This window comes from Adiantum capillus-veneris, chromosome 28 (assembly GCF_014529385.1).
Source record: "Adiantum capillus-veneris isolate H3 chromosome 28, ASM1452938v2, whole genome shotgun sequence".
Lineage (NCBI taxonomy): Eukaryota > Viridiplantae > Streptophyta > Polypodiopsida > Polypodiales > Pteridaceae > Adiantum > Adiantum capillus-veneris.
The window spans coordinates 128235262-128250445 of NC_140958.1; the positions used below are offsets into that span (position 1 = coordinate 128235262).

Below are 15184 nucleotides of genomic sequence, written 5' to 3' on the forward strand. Positions count from 1 at the left end.
TGAACCCACACGCTGCCTACAATCTATTCCCACAACTCTTAGTTGCCCATCTCTCAAGTTTTGCATGTGTATAGCAAGTATTAGTAGGAGCACTACTATAACTCAACAAAACTTTGTGGAGTTTCTTTAATTAGAATGTTGCTCCTTTCCACTCTCCCCATTGGGCCTCTACAACATAAGCCCCGATGGAATTTACATTACCAAGGCCTAGATCAATATGGTGGGCAGGTAGCACTACACAAAGCCAATTTGATAACTTCGTCGCCAATGTGAATCGAGCATGAAACAAATGGGTAAGATTCTACCTCAGCCCTCCAAGAAGTGGTGTTTGCTCTTTGCATGTGTGAATTAGATTTGGGGTCATTGGGTCCACCCACAAGGACCTAATCCCACTATTGCCCCTATTTCATGTGGGGGTTGTTGGCCAGGTACCACCTAATCTTTTAGGGCGTAAGAGTCGTCGACCACCAATGGACATCAAGTCATTGTGAAACCCATTGTACACACCCTCCTTTAAATCCTATAGGTGACAACCACCCCAATCTGCCCCACAAGTGTAGTGTGTTTTGGTTGCAACTCTGAACATTAATGTGGCTTGCATAGCCCTTTGGCTATATTGTACTAGTGCTACAAATACCTTCTAGCACCTAATGGCAATCGCCACATCACTAGATTACAAAAGCCATCGGATGAACCTCTACGTCTACTATCCTGTTTCACAAACAATTGCTTTAATAAAGGGTGGTAAAGAGGTACCCATTTGACACTCGAGTTGATAGAGGTGATGAAAGGGGTAATTGGCATGAGGCACAACACATCAAACAATGCAATCACAAGGTTTGATTAGATTTACTCGGCTTTCCTTCGCTCAAGAAAACTTGCTCGATGTTCGATATAACTCTTGATTAATCATTCACATTTCTTGCAAAGCAATGTGGTCCGCCACGTGTAGTCAAAGTTCTTGTGGTTGCATTGTCCTTTCCACACGCCAGTTCTTTGTTGAGGTTGATTCATTGATGTGGATTATTTTTAAAAATCTGTTTGGCTTGAAATTTTGTACCTATCAAGTCTGTGAATATCTCTATTTTGACAAAGCACCTACTGCTGAAATGATGTACAAGTGCGTTTTTTGCATACTCCAAGTTTGTAAAGGCAGTGCAGTGCCATCACATCATAGTAGCAGACATCCATTTTTGGGCTTCCTCCCCACTGTCCTCTCACTCCCCTTGTCCTAACAACATATACTTGTATTGAACTCCTGTTAGGAACAAGATTCCCCTCCCTCGTTGCCATCATATCATAGTGACGTGGGATGTCCATTTTTGGGCTTCCTACCCCCAATGTCCTCCCATTCCCCTCACCCCAACAACCTCCCCTTGCATCGAACCCCTATTATAAAAACAAGACTCCCCTCTAAACACCCAGTCCCCTCTTCCCGCTACGAACTGTTCGGAACGTGTCCCGAGTTACTATACATCATATGTTCCACAGATTCAGCAAGCCACAGTTCATTAGAAAGATGTAACGGACTTAAGGAAGTCCTTAGTTGGAATTTCTTAATACTTGAGAATTTCCTTAAAATTTGAGCTTCAAGGTGCCATTTTCCATGCATCTAAAACTTATGTACAAGACATGACTGTGAAGTAAAAAATTTGGCGTACATAGAAATGCCAATGCACATGTTGGTGGACATGCACAACCTTTTGTTTCTGTCTAGGGGGATTCACTAACAATACTACCTACATGCACCAAAATTGCCTTTTTGACCCCTACATACCGGACCTGAAGCAATTCTCTTGCAAACATGGCATTTCTTTTTTGCAAGCTCTGGAACTTGCACAGATGATGCTTCGCTTCGCAGATTTTCTCCACTTAAGCTGTACTACATGTAGGTTTGTAATATCATGAAAGTCCCGCAGAACTGTATAGCATTAACAGCGACAAAACTTGTGCATTGCCACTTTACAAAACATCAAGGACTAGAGTGGGTTTATATTTACAAAACGTGTGCTCAAACTATCTTTCTCATGGAGTAAGAAGTCGACTAAGATTTTCATGCTGTCTTTCGCTGGCCGAGTGGGATGATACAAATGAGAAACTCAAAGAGGTTCTATACATGACAAGAAAGCTTCTTTCTTGAGCAAAACAGGATGGCAGCAAAAAGAAACTGTACATATTCTTCACGGCGAGATCAGTAGATCTCTTCTTCAATAGTATATACTTCCCACTTTCACAAAATCTGCTTTTTCCATGAGGTTAAGTGATGATATTTTTCAGAGGTGCATTAACCTTTTGAGTGGAATGTGGAATGGTGGATGGCTATGCATGAATCAAAAAGGCCACCATCCGACGTACTGATGAACAGAATAGTCCAAACATAAGTCTTCGATGCCTCAATTTCCATCCTGTGCAAAAGCCTTTCCTGATTAGATTCCAAGAGAGCTTTCTTTGAAATTTGCAAGTACATCAAGGATTCTAGTAAATTATTTGTACATGTAAGAAACTAATTTTCACCCAATATTACAATGTCACACAAAAAAAATTGACTACAGAGCTGTGCCTAGTCCCCTACCTACAATCTGTTACATTAGTGCTCTTAGACTGACATAGCACAGCTTTAGAAAAAAAACATTGGCCTTATGCAGAAGTAAAAGGCCCTAGAGTGGCCTTTCCCCATAATGCAGTGGCCCATGGCGACCGGCAAGAGGCTGCAGAGGGTTTTCATTATGCGTGCTGATGTGGCCGCCATCCAGCAGCTGCAGTGGCCGGTTCTGGCCTGAAAAGGCAGCAGATTTAACGGGACAGACCAGCAGCCCCCAAACCCCCAACTTTGACGGCGTAGGAAAAGTCCCAGGAATAGATTTGACCACGTCCTGACTACTGGAGGCCAGGAGCCACTGTGGTGGTGTGTTTCCTGGGTGAAGGTGCTAGAGGCCAATAAGCAGGCGACACTTGGCAGGTACAGGTGTGCATTGATCACTTCTGCATAGGTGTGCACCAATGTGGTGCCCTCTGATTGGAGGGCACAAGCAGAAATTCTGAAGGCGCTGAGGTGTCGAGCATTTGACAGCTGTAGGCAAATTTTCCGGCACAGAAAGCAAAGTAGATGTATGGGGGGGAAGGGCTGCCCCATGACCCCCGACCTTTATGGCTGCTGAATAAACACATATCTATCACTGGTTCCTTGCTGTTGTGAGAACCCCATGCAGATGCATGCGTGAAATTAAGGCTGCGCAGTATGTCCGGCAATGGAATACTGGAGGAGTTGCATACTGTCAAGCCAACTAAAATTTCTCATGTTTCTGGAAACCTATCATGATCACAAAGTTGAAGAAGAGAACTTCATTGGGTCCAAAGAAGGAGAGGTTGCACATCAGATACCTCAGTCTCTGGCTGCTCCGCTATACTCTCTAGCTTGCCATCAGCACTTGCAAGCCTGCTGTTTCCAGCGACACTTACGAGCTGCCTGCATCTTTGCTGTAGTTGCAATCTATCATCATCCACCTGAGTACAACAAACCAAGTAGCAGTCAATCATCACAGAGCACGACATGTTTGAAAGCTGGCATTTAAAGGATTGAATGGAATTAAGGCTGATTTTTCTCCCGGGGGCTTCACCTAAAAAGAATTTTTTTGTATCATGTGCATTCAAGGGGTGTCTAAAAAACACCTTCACACATACATATTTTTATATATAAAATGACCCCTCTTTTGTAAGAAACTTAACAGTTTTTTTTTTTTATAAATGAATTGAAAACCCCTTTTATAAATGTATTTTTGTAACTCCTCATCAATTAATATAAGCCTGCGGTTGACCTCACATGATGCACCTACTATTTTGGGTAAATTCCCTGGGATTTTTCTATTTCTCATAGGTGAGAAATGCATTGTCAATGTGTGTATTGTTTTGGTCTTATAGTAGTCTCTCTTTTTTTCTCTAAACTCTATACCAAATTTCATGCCTACAAAAGCACCCACAATAACAATTGCTGATGCACATCAAATCAAGCAGGACCTCCACAATGAAATTCAAATTCAAGGATCAATGAATAACAAGCTGTTCACAAGTGTTGACACCCACATGGGAGAGTAAGCATGTCTATCTATTCACATCATTTTTCTGCAGAACTCTTGTGCTTACTACTATCACTCATCCACAAGTCAACACAGAGACATACAAGTATGTCAATTAGGTGGAAGTCAGTACCTTGGACAATATAGAGAGCACATGATCATATTCACTTCTTTGCTCAGCACACCTGCATTGCAAATAGATTATGGATTAGCTATCGGAACTGCAATCTCCAAATCGATGTCATAAACTGAGTGGGTAGAAGAGCAGAGAGTAATTACTGTGCTTCAGCTTTCTGAAGCCTGGAAAAACAGTCCTTGTAAAGAGCTGCTGTCTTAGACAAGTCTGCGGCTAATGACATTGTTTTCAACTCCAACTCTTGAAGTTTTCTCTGTTTCACACTAGTATTTTCTCAACTTTAACCACTCAAAAAAGTATGTGCCAATCTTGAAAGAGATAACTAGCTCTACCTTGGAATCTGTGCACTCATGGAATTCATGGATCAGCAGGCCATCATGAGCATGCGTATGAGCATGAAGCGAACTTATCCTTCGGCTTTCTTCCTCACTCTGATCAAAATATGTAATTACTCTTCCAAAATGCTGCCTTCACAGTTCTCTAATGAAAAAAGAAAAATTAGCCATCAATTCTACCTTCTCGTTCAACAGAGCACTTAGACGAGCAATTTCCTCTCGTTGACTGTCTCTACATCTCTGCAACAACCTGACCTGTTGCAAAAGGAGAACAGCTACATCTATGAGACGAACTTAGTAAGGCTAATGTGTACTTGTAAGTTTAACCACACCAAACATGCTCTTGAGCCATCATCACACATGTTTAAAAGAACAAATCCGAGGCATAAAAAATATAGGACAATGGTAAAAATGTTATAATGACAATTGTAGAATCGGGAAAATCATAAGAGAGCTCGATCAGATAAGATTTTTAGAGTGTGTGGGAAATACGTAGTATAGTGTTCACAAGAAAGGAAAAGCTCACCAAGGAGGCACTATTCAAGTATGAACTACCACCATAGGGCTCTGAATTGAACACCTGATATAGCTAGCCAAGAGATTTAAGCCATAGGAAATGTCTTAGCTCTTGCCCGCCTCAATAACCAGACCCATCAAAATCAAGCTATCTTTCCAAATAAATGTTTGTATTCTACTGCTGGCAGTAAATGATGTGTCTCAAGATAAGGAAACCAAAAACCTTATCATTTGGATGTGAAGTATCATTTCATCAGGGAAATGCTCGAGGATAAGCAACTTCAGCTTGTCAAAGTTCACACCACAGAAAATCCTGCTGATCTACTTACAAAAGGACTTCCCTTAGAGAGCTTTGCGCATTTTCGCAAGCAGATAGGTGTAGGGTAGTACATCACTTCTCTACATCTCTTGTATATTAGCTTGTATAGTAGCTTCTCTCACACTTAAAGTACCACATTGGACTTTAAGTGGGAGGTTGTTGGGGTATAAAGCCCAATGTGGTCACCCAGGTAAGTGGGCGGGCCGCCAGGTATGTACACATATTCTTTTGTAAAAACCTAATAAGAACTCACTATGCTCTACACATTACAGTAGAGCAAGTTCACCATATCGTCGTGCTCTTCTTCTCGCACTCTCTCTCGCGTCGCACTTCTGCTCGTACTCCTTCATCGGGATGGTGCAGTCGTGCTCTGTGTTAGACCCACTCTAGACGACTACTATGTACAAAGATAATCCCACTGGCCCAAAACGACTACTCATATGTACAATCATCAAGAGCCACCAACGGCTCATAAAGAACATCATCTAAGTCTAACCCCACTAGGTGGCGGTGGTGACCTGGCCACGATGTCCGCTAGCCCACCCTGCCACGTGTCTGCCCAAGTGTGAACCGACCAGACCAAAGAACAACTGACCAAAGCCCAACTGTAAACTACTGTCATATGAAAGTGAAAGTGACACTGTAGCAGGCTACAAGTGGTAACGTGCCGACATAGATCAGCAACCATACCTGTCCATGGTTGAGATTGCTGCACAAGAGTAGGCAATAGCATAGCCTTCCTTGCCAATGCATGGCGTCGAAGGTCCAAAATATTTAACCCCCAAGATGCTTCGGAGTGCAAAGTTTCTCCATTGCTAACAAGCGGAGGCCTTTCTTATGAGAACTAGTGCGCCACAAGTGAGATACAATATTAGACATAAGCAATGAGAGACCGGGAGTGAGGCCAGAGCAACAATGGCAAGTAAAATTGAACATATGCCATCATGATACTTCGCACAATACGAAGTAGAACATGTAGCGGTCATGTAGACAATTTCCAATAGTGCAATTTGACATTCAATCGTTGCATAACCCAATCAATTTGCCGTGTATTAGTTACTTGCTAGCTGATAGGGTACCCTAAGTGCCTGACTACCACATGCGGATCAAGAATCTCACCAAGCCACAGAAGATGATGCCAGTCACAAACATCCAGAGGCAAGAGTTTGGATTTGTGAAAGTTAACCTTAAGACTTGCTGCCAGGCCAAATGTATTCAATGCCTGCATAATTTCACTCACATCATCCTCGTTATTACGGGGCATGAACAACGAATCATCAGTATAGGCCTGCCCTGCGAAGTCTTTGCCATTCGGTAATTTCAGCCCATGAAGACGATCGAGAGAAGTCAACTGATCCAAATACAGTAACAAGGGGTGAGTGGCAATGGCATACAACAAGGCGCTAAGCGGGCAACCTTGTCTCACAGAGCATCCAAGCGGCCAAGGTTCTGTCAGCTCCCCATCAAGGAGGCCTGAAGATGTACTGTGAGCATACAAGAAGTATACCACATTGACCATCTTAGGACCAAATCCAAGGGCCCGCATCGTGACAGCAATGAAATCCCATTGTACTGTATCGATGGCCTTTTCAATGTCTACCTGCATCACAAGAACATCCTGCTCGGTATACTTTGCATATTCCATTCCAATCAATACATTAGCCACATTATCCAAAATCCGGCGACGAGGAATAAATCCATACTACCCGGAGTGGATACCAGCCATAAGAGGTTCCTTGATACGGTTCACAATGATTTTAGCCAAGATTTTATATATAATTGGCAGAAGAGTTATCGGCCACCAATGCAAGAACTGCTCACAAAGCACTTGTTTGGGCAATAACTTCAGCAAACCCTCTTTCTAAGACATCAGCAAACACTGTTTCGCCCATGCAATGTTCATCATGTAAAGCAAAGGTTCTTTTAGAGGCTCCCAAAAGGAGATAAAAAATTCCACAGTGAGCCCATCCCAACCAGGCGAACACCATCTTCCAAGAGCAAGCAATGCCGAGTGCAATTCATTTTCTGTAAAATTCGCCTCCATGGCCAAAGCATCATGAGGCGGGAGAATTGAATGCACTGTAGATAACAAAAGTTGGCATGCATTAATAACTTCAGCAGATGCCACAGGGAAGGGGATTGGGGGGGGAGGGGGCGCGGCGAAAACGTTCCTAAAATGTGACACCATGGCATCCGCAAGCTCGCGCTTTGAGGTTGTCGAGGCTCCAGGTCAGAACATAACCCGCTTAATAGTTTGAGAAGCCCTTGAATGATGCAAATGCTTAAAAAACTGTTTCGAGGCACATCCCTTGTCCACAAATGCTCGATGGCCAGCATGAGTCTGCCATTTAACCAATTTTCTTTTATCATTATGCTGCAAACACACCAGAGCCTGACAAAGGGCTGTCAATTCACTTTCCGACAACGAACGTGTGTCAGCTAAGAGTTGGAGTTGTTGATACATATTTTTGGCATCCTCAACATCGCCACGTAATTGAAACATGTACTGCTTACCATAGTCCTAAATTACACTCAACACGCGTACAACAAAGCAAACCCAAGCAACATCAAGATCAAGATACATTTGGGAAACTAAAGGGGGAATAACATCATAAATCATCTCGAGGAAAGCTTCATGTGAAAGATAAGCATTGTTGATGTGCAGTAGGTGTTTCTTAGAAAGAGGCTGATCAGAGTGTAGTGGCCCATAGCGCAACAACATCACAACGGGAGTATGATCAGATAAAAGCAAAGAATGGTCTATGCGCATTCCGCATACAAACTCATCAAATTGTTGCATGTAGAGGACATACCACCGATCTAATCTTGCACGATATGTAGAAAAGGCATTATGTTGAAACATGTACCCCGAAACATTGGGATGCAAGAGGGTCCACAAGTCCAACATCTCTGTGGATACAACAAGACGTGATCAAGCGTGCAATTCTATGCTTAGCATGTGAGAATGTCCTGTGGTGTTATCCGATAAAGCGGGTGCATTGTTAAAATCACCACAAAGCAGGGCATTGTAAAGCCATGGATAAGAAGATATCTCACGCCACAAAACAACTCGTTATCCCAAGGCCGTATACGCATAGACACCACCAAATTCATAAATCTAGCCATTGATCCTCCATTGGACACCATCCAACGACCCTCTGGATTATTATACGCCAGAACTGGCTGCAACTCATGCCTAACCATAATCAAAACACCCGAAAAACCCGACAAACTAGCATATGCTATCCAATATCCTACAAAGTACGAACATTGCCGAGCATATTCATGTTGATTATGCTCTTGCAAAACCACAATGTCTATTCAAGAGATATGTACAAAGGCAAAGTAGGGAAGGGACTAAGTTGACGTGCCCATAAGCACATCAACATTAGCAATCAGTGACTCAACCACAATATTCTGCCTGCCTATCTCAGGGGCAACAAGGCCTGCAAGTGATTGAGAAGTCCCATGAACCACAGCATCTCTGTAAGAGTGCACCACCTTATTCCATGCATCCGTAAGAGTGCGATTATCATTATAGGGAAAAGGTTTTTTCCCCACAGATTTCACTTCAGGAGGTACATAATTACGAGAGGAGAGCTGCGAACGCATCTTAACAGTCTTCTTGGGAGTCACCCAGGGAGATCCTTCCGTCTAGTCCACCTTTTTCCCCTTGTTTTTAGTTTCACTAGTAGACACACACTTTCCTTTACCCTGAGGATTGGGGGAAACAACAGGTTTGACCTTGCCTTTATCCACAGATAAAACATCAAGCAACGCAAAAGCTGCAGTAGCGGCAAATCTAGGATTAGGGATTTCTCTCTCATTAGAAACCACAAGCGGAGGGACAGCTGAAGGAGGCGGTTGCAAAATAGGCTGAGAACATTCAGATTGCATATGTCCAAATTTTCCACAGCGAAAACATGAATTTGCAAATTTTCCTCATCTGAGCTTAAAAGGGCGTTTCCCAATGAGTGGGTCTCCCGAATTGATAGCAATACCTTCAGGGGTGGAAACATCCATATCCCAAAGCACACAAAAGCCATTTGTATTGGCATCAAGCTTAGGAGGACAAATTACTTTTCCCAAATGTGACGCAAGCATAGGAAGACAATGGAGCCAAGTGCATGGGAAATTGAGAATTTCCACCCATACCGGACACTTATGACGGATTAGACTTTGATAGTCCTTGGTAATGGCCCACGGCAATAATGTGTCATCTGAGTACCAAAAAACAAAGGAGACAACTCAAGCACCATATTACGGGCATCAGTATCTGCCAACAAAACTTCATAGAATCCTCTTGCACCAAAGTAAACACCTCCAACCGCCCGACGTTTAAGAAGGAAGTCTACCCACATCTTGTGCAGTAGGCATCTTGCCCACAAAGAACATAATAACTGCATTTAAATCATCTTGCACCACTGGGTCTATCAAAGCTTGAACAACAATGAGCACTTCAGTAGCGGGTTCCTGCCCCTCCCAAGTATTCTGAGTACCTTCAAAATCTTCTAACAAACAAGCTCGGATTTCACCCATCTCCGAAGATTCAGGTGCCTTCTGTTTTCTGCGTTTGTATGAGCTGATAAAGGGCACAACTGAATCTGACATACATTGAGAGCTTAGTGTTTATGTACACTGCTGACTGCTGGAAGCCAAAAAAAAACAACATTCTATACACTGCCAACAATACTATACCCAAAAAAGTCTTCTGTAACTCGTACCCCCCCCCCCCCCCCCCCCCCCCCCCCCCCCCCCCACCACCACACACACAAAAACTAAGAACAATAGCTCAACAGAACGCGCTGAAAGCCGACTACGCAGGGGGACTGCTGACTCTTGTGCAGAGGGCAACACACCCACAGAGCAGGTCAGCAAGTGCAAAAGGATTAGGGCGCACAACCTGTACAGAGGGTGCAGCCTGTGTAGATCGCGTGGAAGAGAATTGGGCAGGGCGCAAGGCACATAGAGCTCGCAGTTATTTGCTACACACACACACACACACACACAGACCTGCTTACTGCCCAACACTGCAGAGGGAGAGAGCACAAGGCAGGTGACCACCAAAGCAGACGAGCGCGCAGGGTTGAGGCTCTTGCAAGGAATCGCGCAAAGCAGATTCCACACACACATAGGGGAGCCAAATCTGTACCAGGCCAGAGAGGGTGCGCAAAAGTGGACAACACGCACGTGTTACAGCACGCAGAGCAGGGCAACGCGCAAAGGCTACGGTGTGTAGAGCAGGGCAGTGTGCATGGATCAGACAATGCGTAGGTAGGAAGCACGCGACCAAAGAGAGACCATTTTTACACACACACACACACACACATACGCTTTTTTTTTTTGTAATGTTAGATTGAATTACCAATGGGAAACCTCAAGACGAGGAAAACCCATGAGAAATACTACAAAGAAGAAATCAGAAACAATCAAAGTAGAGCTCGAAATGGCTAGCGGGAAGCTCGTCCAAGTCATAGGCAACTCGGAGAGACTGTCGGAGAGATGTCTTGAAGAAGGAAACATACTCCACTTGAATCTGTTGAAACATGAGGGAATTACGTGCTCTCCACACCGCCCAGAGCACCCAGAATCTGACCCAGCCAAAAAAGTATGCATACGGCCGAAGCAATGGCTGAAGTACTCCAAAGATCGAGAAAGGTCTACCAAAATGTATGCCAAGGAAACGCATGTGAAGAGCTGCAGAGATGCAGCCCACAAATTGTAGCGTACGAGGACAAGACCACAATAAATATGGAATGTTCTCAACGGCTGCACCACATCGAACACATCGCGAAGGCCAATCTTCTAGATCCCAAGAATTTGCCAATTGGGAGAACCCCAACGATGCATCTCCACATAAACAGTCGCTCCTTCAGAGGCAACTTCGCATGCCACACTTTCATAACTTTACTCCGCCACCATGATACACTCTTGTTCATATTCCATACCTTATTACAGTGTTTGTGGATCCAGGAGGATGACTACAAATGACAGTACACTTTCCATGCAGAAATCAAAGAGAAAGAAGAACCAGCATAGCGCCAATCACAAATTCAATTTTCCATAACTAGTTGTGGAACAGGAGATATTGAGCCAACCAGATTTTCAATGGTGTCCCACATGCGCCTATAGTGCATCCCAAGCCCAAAGATAAGAGTAGCCTATCTAAACGAGAACACATGTCCATCAGCATCCATCACATCAATTATCCTGTCAATACCTTTCTGGGAGAGAAAATAAGCCTGTCTAGGAGAGCGTTGAACAAGAGTTTGATCAAAAACTCGACTCCAATGTAAACTTTTTAATTGAAGCGAGTTTCCAGAGGCATTATTTCTACCATGCCACAACAATTGTTGCGTAACCAGTTTCCAATCTGCTAGAAGACAGGAAGCAAAGGGGCATCCAGGTATTGTGGCTTCAGACTTACCAAAAACCACATCCCAATACGACAGCTGCCAATGACCAAACGCTAGTATAGAAACCGCATGAGAGCACAGAAACGCAAACATTTGCGTCCAAGGCTGCTGTTGCTCAACCAACACCAACAACAAAGTGGCCTTTCTTACTGTTACATGAGAACACAAATGCAGAATATTCAGACCACCACAATGCTTTGGAGTACATAACTTATCCATTGCGAGCAAACGCAGACCCTTTTTTGAAGAGGAAGTAGACCAAAAGTGCTCTAGTATAGTAGACACCAAGGCTCAAAGACGACGAGGTGGCCAATGCAACATAGGTAGGAAAAATTGCATGTATGCCACCAAAATGGATTGTACTATTCTAATTCTTACATGTAACGGCCAAGTAGATAATTTCCAATAGTGCAATTTAGACCTCAATTTGTTCTCAATCCAGTCCAAGCCAATGGATATCCAAGATGTCTCACAATTTGATCAGGCTTCACTATGTGACCTGGCCATAATATCGAGTGCCAATCCATTTGATGCAACGGTAACGATTTTAGATTTTCGGAAATTCACTTGCAGACCTGCAGCCAACCCATAAAGATGCAGTGCTTCCATGATACATTGAACATCTTCAAGTCTATTTCTAGGCCAAAACATGGAGTCATCTGCATACGCTTGCGCCACAAAATGATCACGAGATGGCAGTTCCAATCCATGTAAATGTCCAGATACGGTTAAGGAATCCAGATACAACAACAAAGGGTGTGTAGCAATAACGTACAACATAGCACTCAAAGGGTAGCCTTGCCTAACCGATCTACAGAGATCCCATAGCCGTGTCAGCTCACCATCAAGAATTTCAACAGATTGACTATTCTCATAAAGAAAATAGACCACCCGACACATTCTGGAACCAAAGTCCTGAGTTGTCATGATCTGAGCAATGAAGTCCCAATGAACAGTGTCAAATGCTTTCTCTATATCGACCTGCATGATAAGTACATCTTGTCCAGTATATTTTGGATACTCAATTCCAACGAAAGCATTAGCAATATTATCCATAATTTGTCGGCGAGGAATGAATCCATATTGAGCCGGATGTACGCCTGAGAACAAATAATCATTAATACGAGCAACAATCATTTTCTACAACAATTTGTAAACGACCGGCATAAGCGTGATGGGACGCCAATGTGAGAAGATTCACATAATGTTTGCTTGGGCAACAATTTCACCACTCCTCCTTTCCACGACTGCGGCAAAGTTTGCGTAGTCCATGCAAGATTGATCATGAAAAGTAGAGGCTGCTTAAGGGGCTCCCAAAAGCGAAGGAAAAAATCCAACGGTAAGACCATCCCATCCAGGAGATTTCCAACGACAAAGATGCAAGAAGTTGTCATGCAGCTCAACCTCAGTAAAACTAGCCTCAAGGGTAACTGCATCATTCATTGTCAATATAGGATGCACATATTACAACAGCAGCTGTCTGGCTCGCAAAACCTCACTCGAGGGAGCGTCAAGCTTCAAAAACCCGTTGAAAATGATCCACCATAAATTCCGCCAGTTGACTTTTATTGCCATCCATTGTCCACTATGGACCTTAACCCTTTTGATAGATACAGATTGCCTCGAATGATGCAAATGCTTAAAGAACTACTTCGATGAACAACCTTTATCCATAAAAGAATATTGTCTTGATCTAACCTTCCATTTATCAAGTTTCCTCATCTTATTATGCATCAAAGAGGCTTTAGCTGCACATAGTTCCTCTTGTTCCAACTGTTCATTCAAGTGCTTGCTCTTCCTTGTGCACAAAGCTAACGCAGTTCGAAATGTCCTCCTGACTACGAAGTTGCAGCCATTGATACATATAGCCCGTAGGGATGAGCAGGCTAGGTACATGTGGGTGAGATTCAGAGCAGAGACAGGAAGATATCATTACATTGCTATTTGCTACTTTCCCTCGAGTACGTCAGTCTATGCATCACCCAGAGGACAGTCCCCCTTTTCTATTTTGGATGATGACATATGGGAGTTCGCTAGAGATGGTGACATTATCATGAGGGACTTCAATGCTAGGACTGCCCATCACCAGACAGTATTTTACGATACTTCAGAGGAGATGCTGAGAGAGCTAGATGTTGTAGAGACGGGCCTGTCCAGACTATCACAGGATGTGGAATATATTGAGTATGGGCGACACTTGATAGACATGGGCACTACACATGGACTGGCTATCTTGAATGGCCTACAGAGATTTCCAGTTGCGGGAGGTTTCACATGCTTTCCACACAGACATGAGCCAGCACAGTGGATTATGTCATGGCACAGCCGAGTCTCATCTCTAGTATCCAGGATCTCACAGTTGGGCCCAGACCGGTTGGGGTGGCACTGGATCATGCTCTTGTGTCGTTGACCATCTCCTTCCAATTCAGTGTAGCACACAGGCCACGGGTAGCAGTCCCTACTCGCTACACCTTCACGCGGGAGACGGATTCTGTATACATAGACGGGATCTACATACGCCTATGCACTGAGGAGCCAGGGCAACCTCCAGAGGAGCTTACTACTATACTGACACAGACATTACATGATGCAACAGCAAAGGCATACCCACACCCAGCCTGAGTAGACACGCCGTTCAGGGAGCATGCCTCGGAACAACTGGTAGGATGAGGAATGCCGCCAGACTAGAGCTAGACTTCAGAGGAAGGTGCTTTTGAAGGACATCACTCACAGACAGTCACAGATTGACTTCCGATGCCTAGTGCGGTGGAAGAAGAGAGCAGTTTTGGCTCGACTAGCGCAGGATCTATACCAACTATTCTTGAGTCAGGACTCGCGTGAGGCGTGGCAGCTCTTTCATGAGCAATCCCCCCCCGGCCATTACCTCTACAGACCTGGGGTCAATACGCATCATCTTTGTACACAGTACCTGGACAACCGCCCCTTCCCGACCCCCCCGATCCATGCCCACACACATGTGCTTTTTTCACTGCTGAGATGGTGAAGAAAGCCATTGATAAGATGAGGACTGGGAAAGCATATGATCATGATGGCTTAGTGGCTGAGCATTTCATGCATGCCAGAGATCTACTAGGAGAGCTTCTAGCAGTTATGTTTAACTGTGCCATGTGTGAGGGCTTGCCTGATACTTGGAGCCTATCTACGATTGTACCTATCTTCAAGTCAGGAGACCCTATGGAGCCTGGGAATTATCGCACTATCATGATTGGACACACACTAGCACGGTTGTATGCATCTATTCTCGAGCAGCAGTTGAGTAGATGGGCAGAGAGGGAAGGAATGCGTGCAACTGGGCAGGAAGGGTTCAAGAGAGGCTTTTCTACTCTTGACCATATCTTGACACTCAGTGCCATCATTGAGAAGGGTAG

General features: G+C 44.1%; 1 protein-coding gene across 9 annotated transcripts in view; it reads right to left on the bottom strand.

Moving 5' to 3' along the window:
- Positions 1 to 1810: 1810 nt before the first annotated feature.
- Positions 1811 to 15184, bottom strand: part of LOC147421294 (uncharacterized) — a 115014-nt gene continuing 101640 nt past the window's right edge. For 5 of the 9 annotated variants that reach the window (XM_086504320.1, XM_086504319.1, XM_086504324.1 and 2 more), the window contains 6 exons: positions 4725 to 4799; positions 4542 to 4640; positions 4353 to 4462; positions 4207 to 4258; positions 3382 to 3504; positions 1811 to 3272 (listed from right to left, as the gene is read on the bottom strand). In XM_086504320.1, the coding sequence (XP_086360446.1) occupies positions 3174 to 3272; positions 3382 to 3504; positions 4207 to 4258; positions 4353 to 4462; positions 4542 to 4640; positions 4725 to 4799 (558 nt within the window). In that variant the 3' untranslated portion in view covers positions 1811 to 3173. Of the gene's footprint in view, positions 3285 to 3381; positions 3505 to 4206; positions 4259 to 4352; positions 4473 to 4541; positions 4641 to 4724; positions 4800 to 15184 lie in introns of those variants that run through there. The other 4 variants (XM_086504321.1, XM_086504322.1, XR_015186956.1 and 1 more) reach the window with 4 other exon arrangements.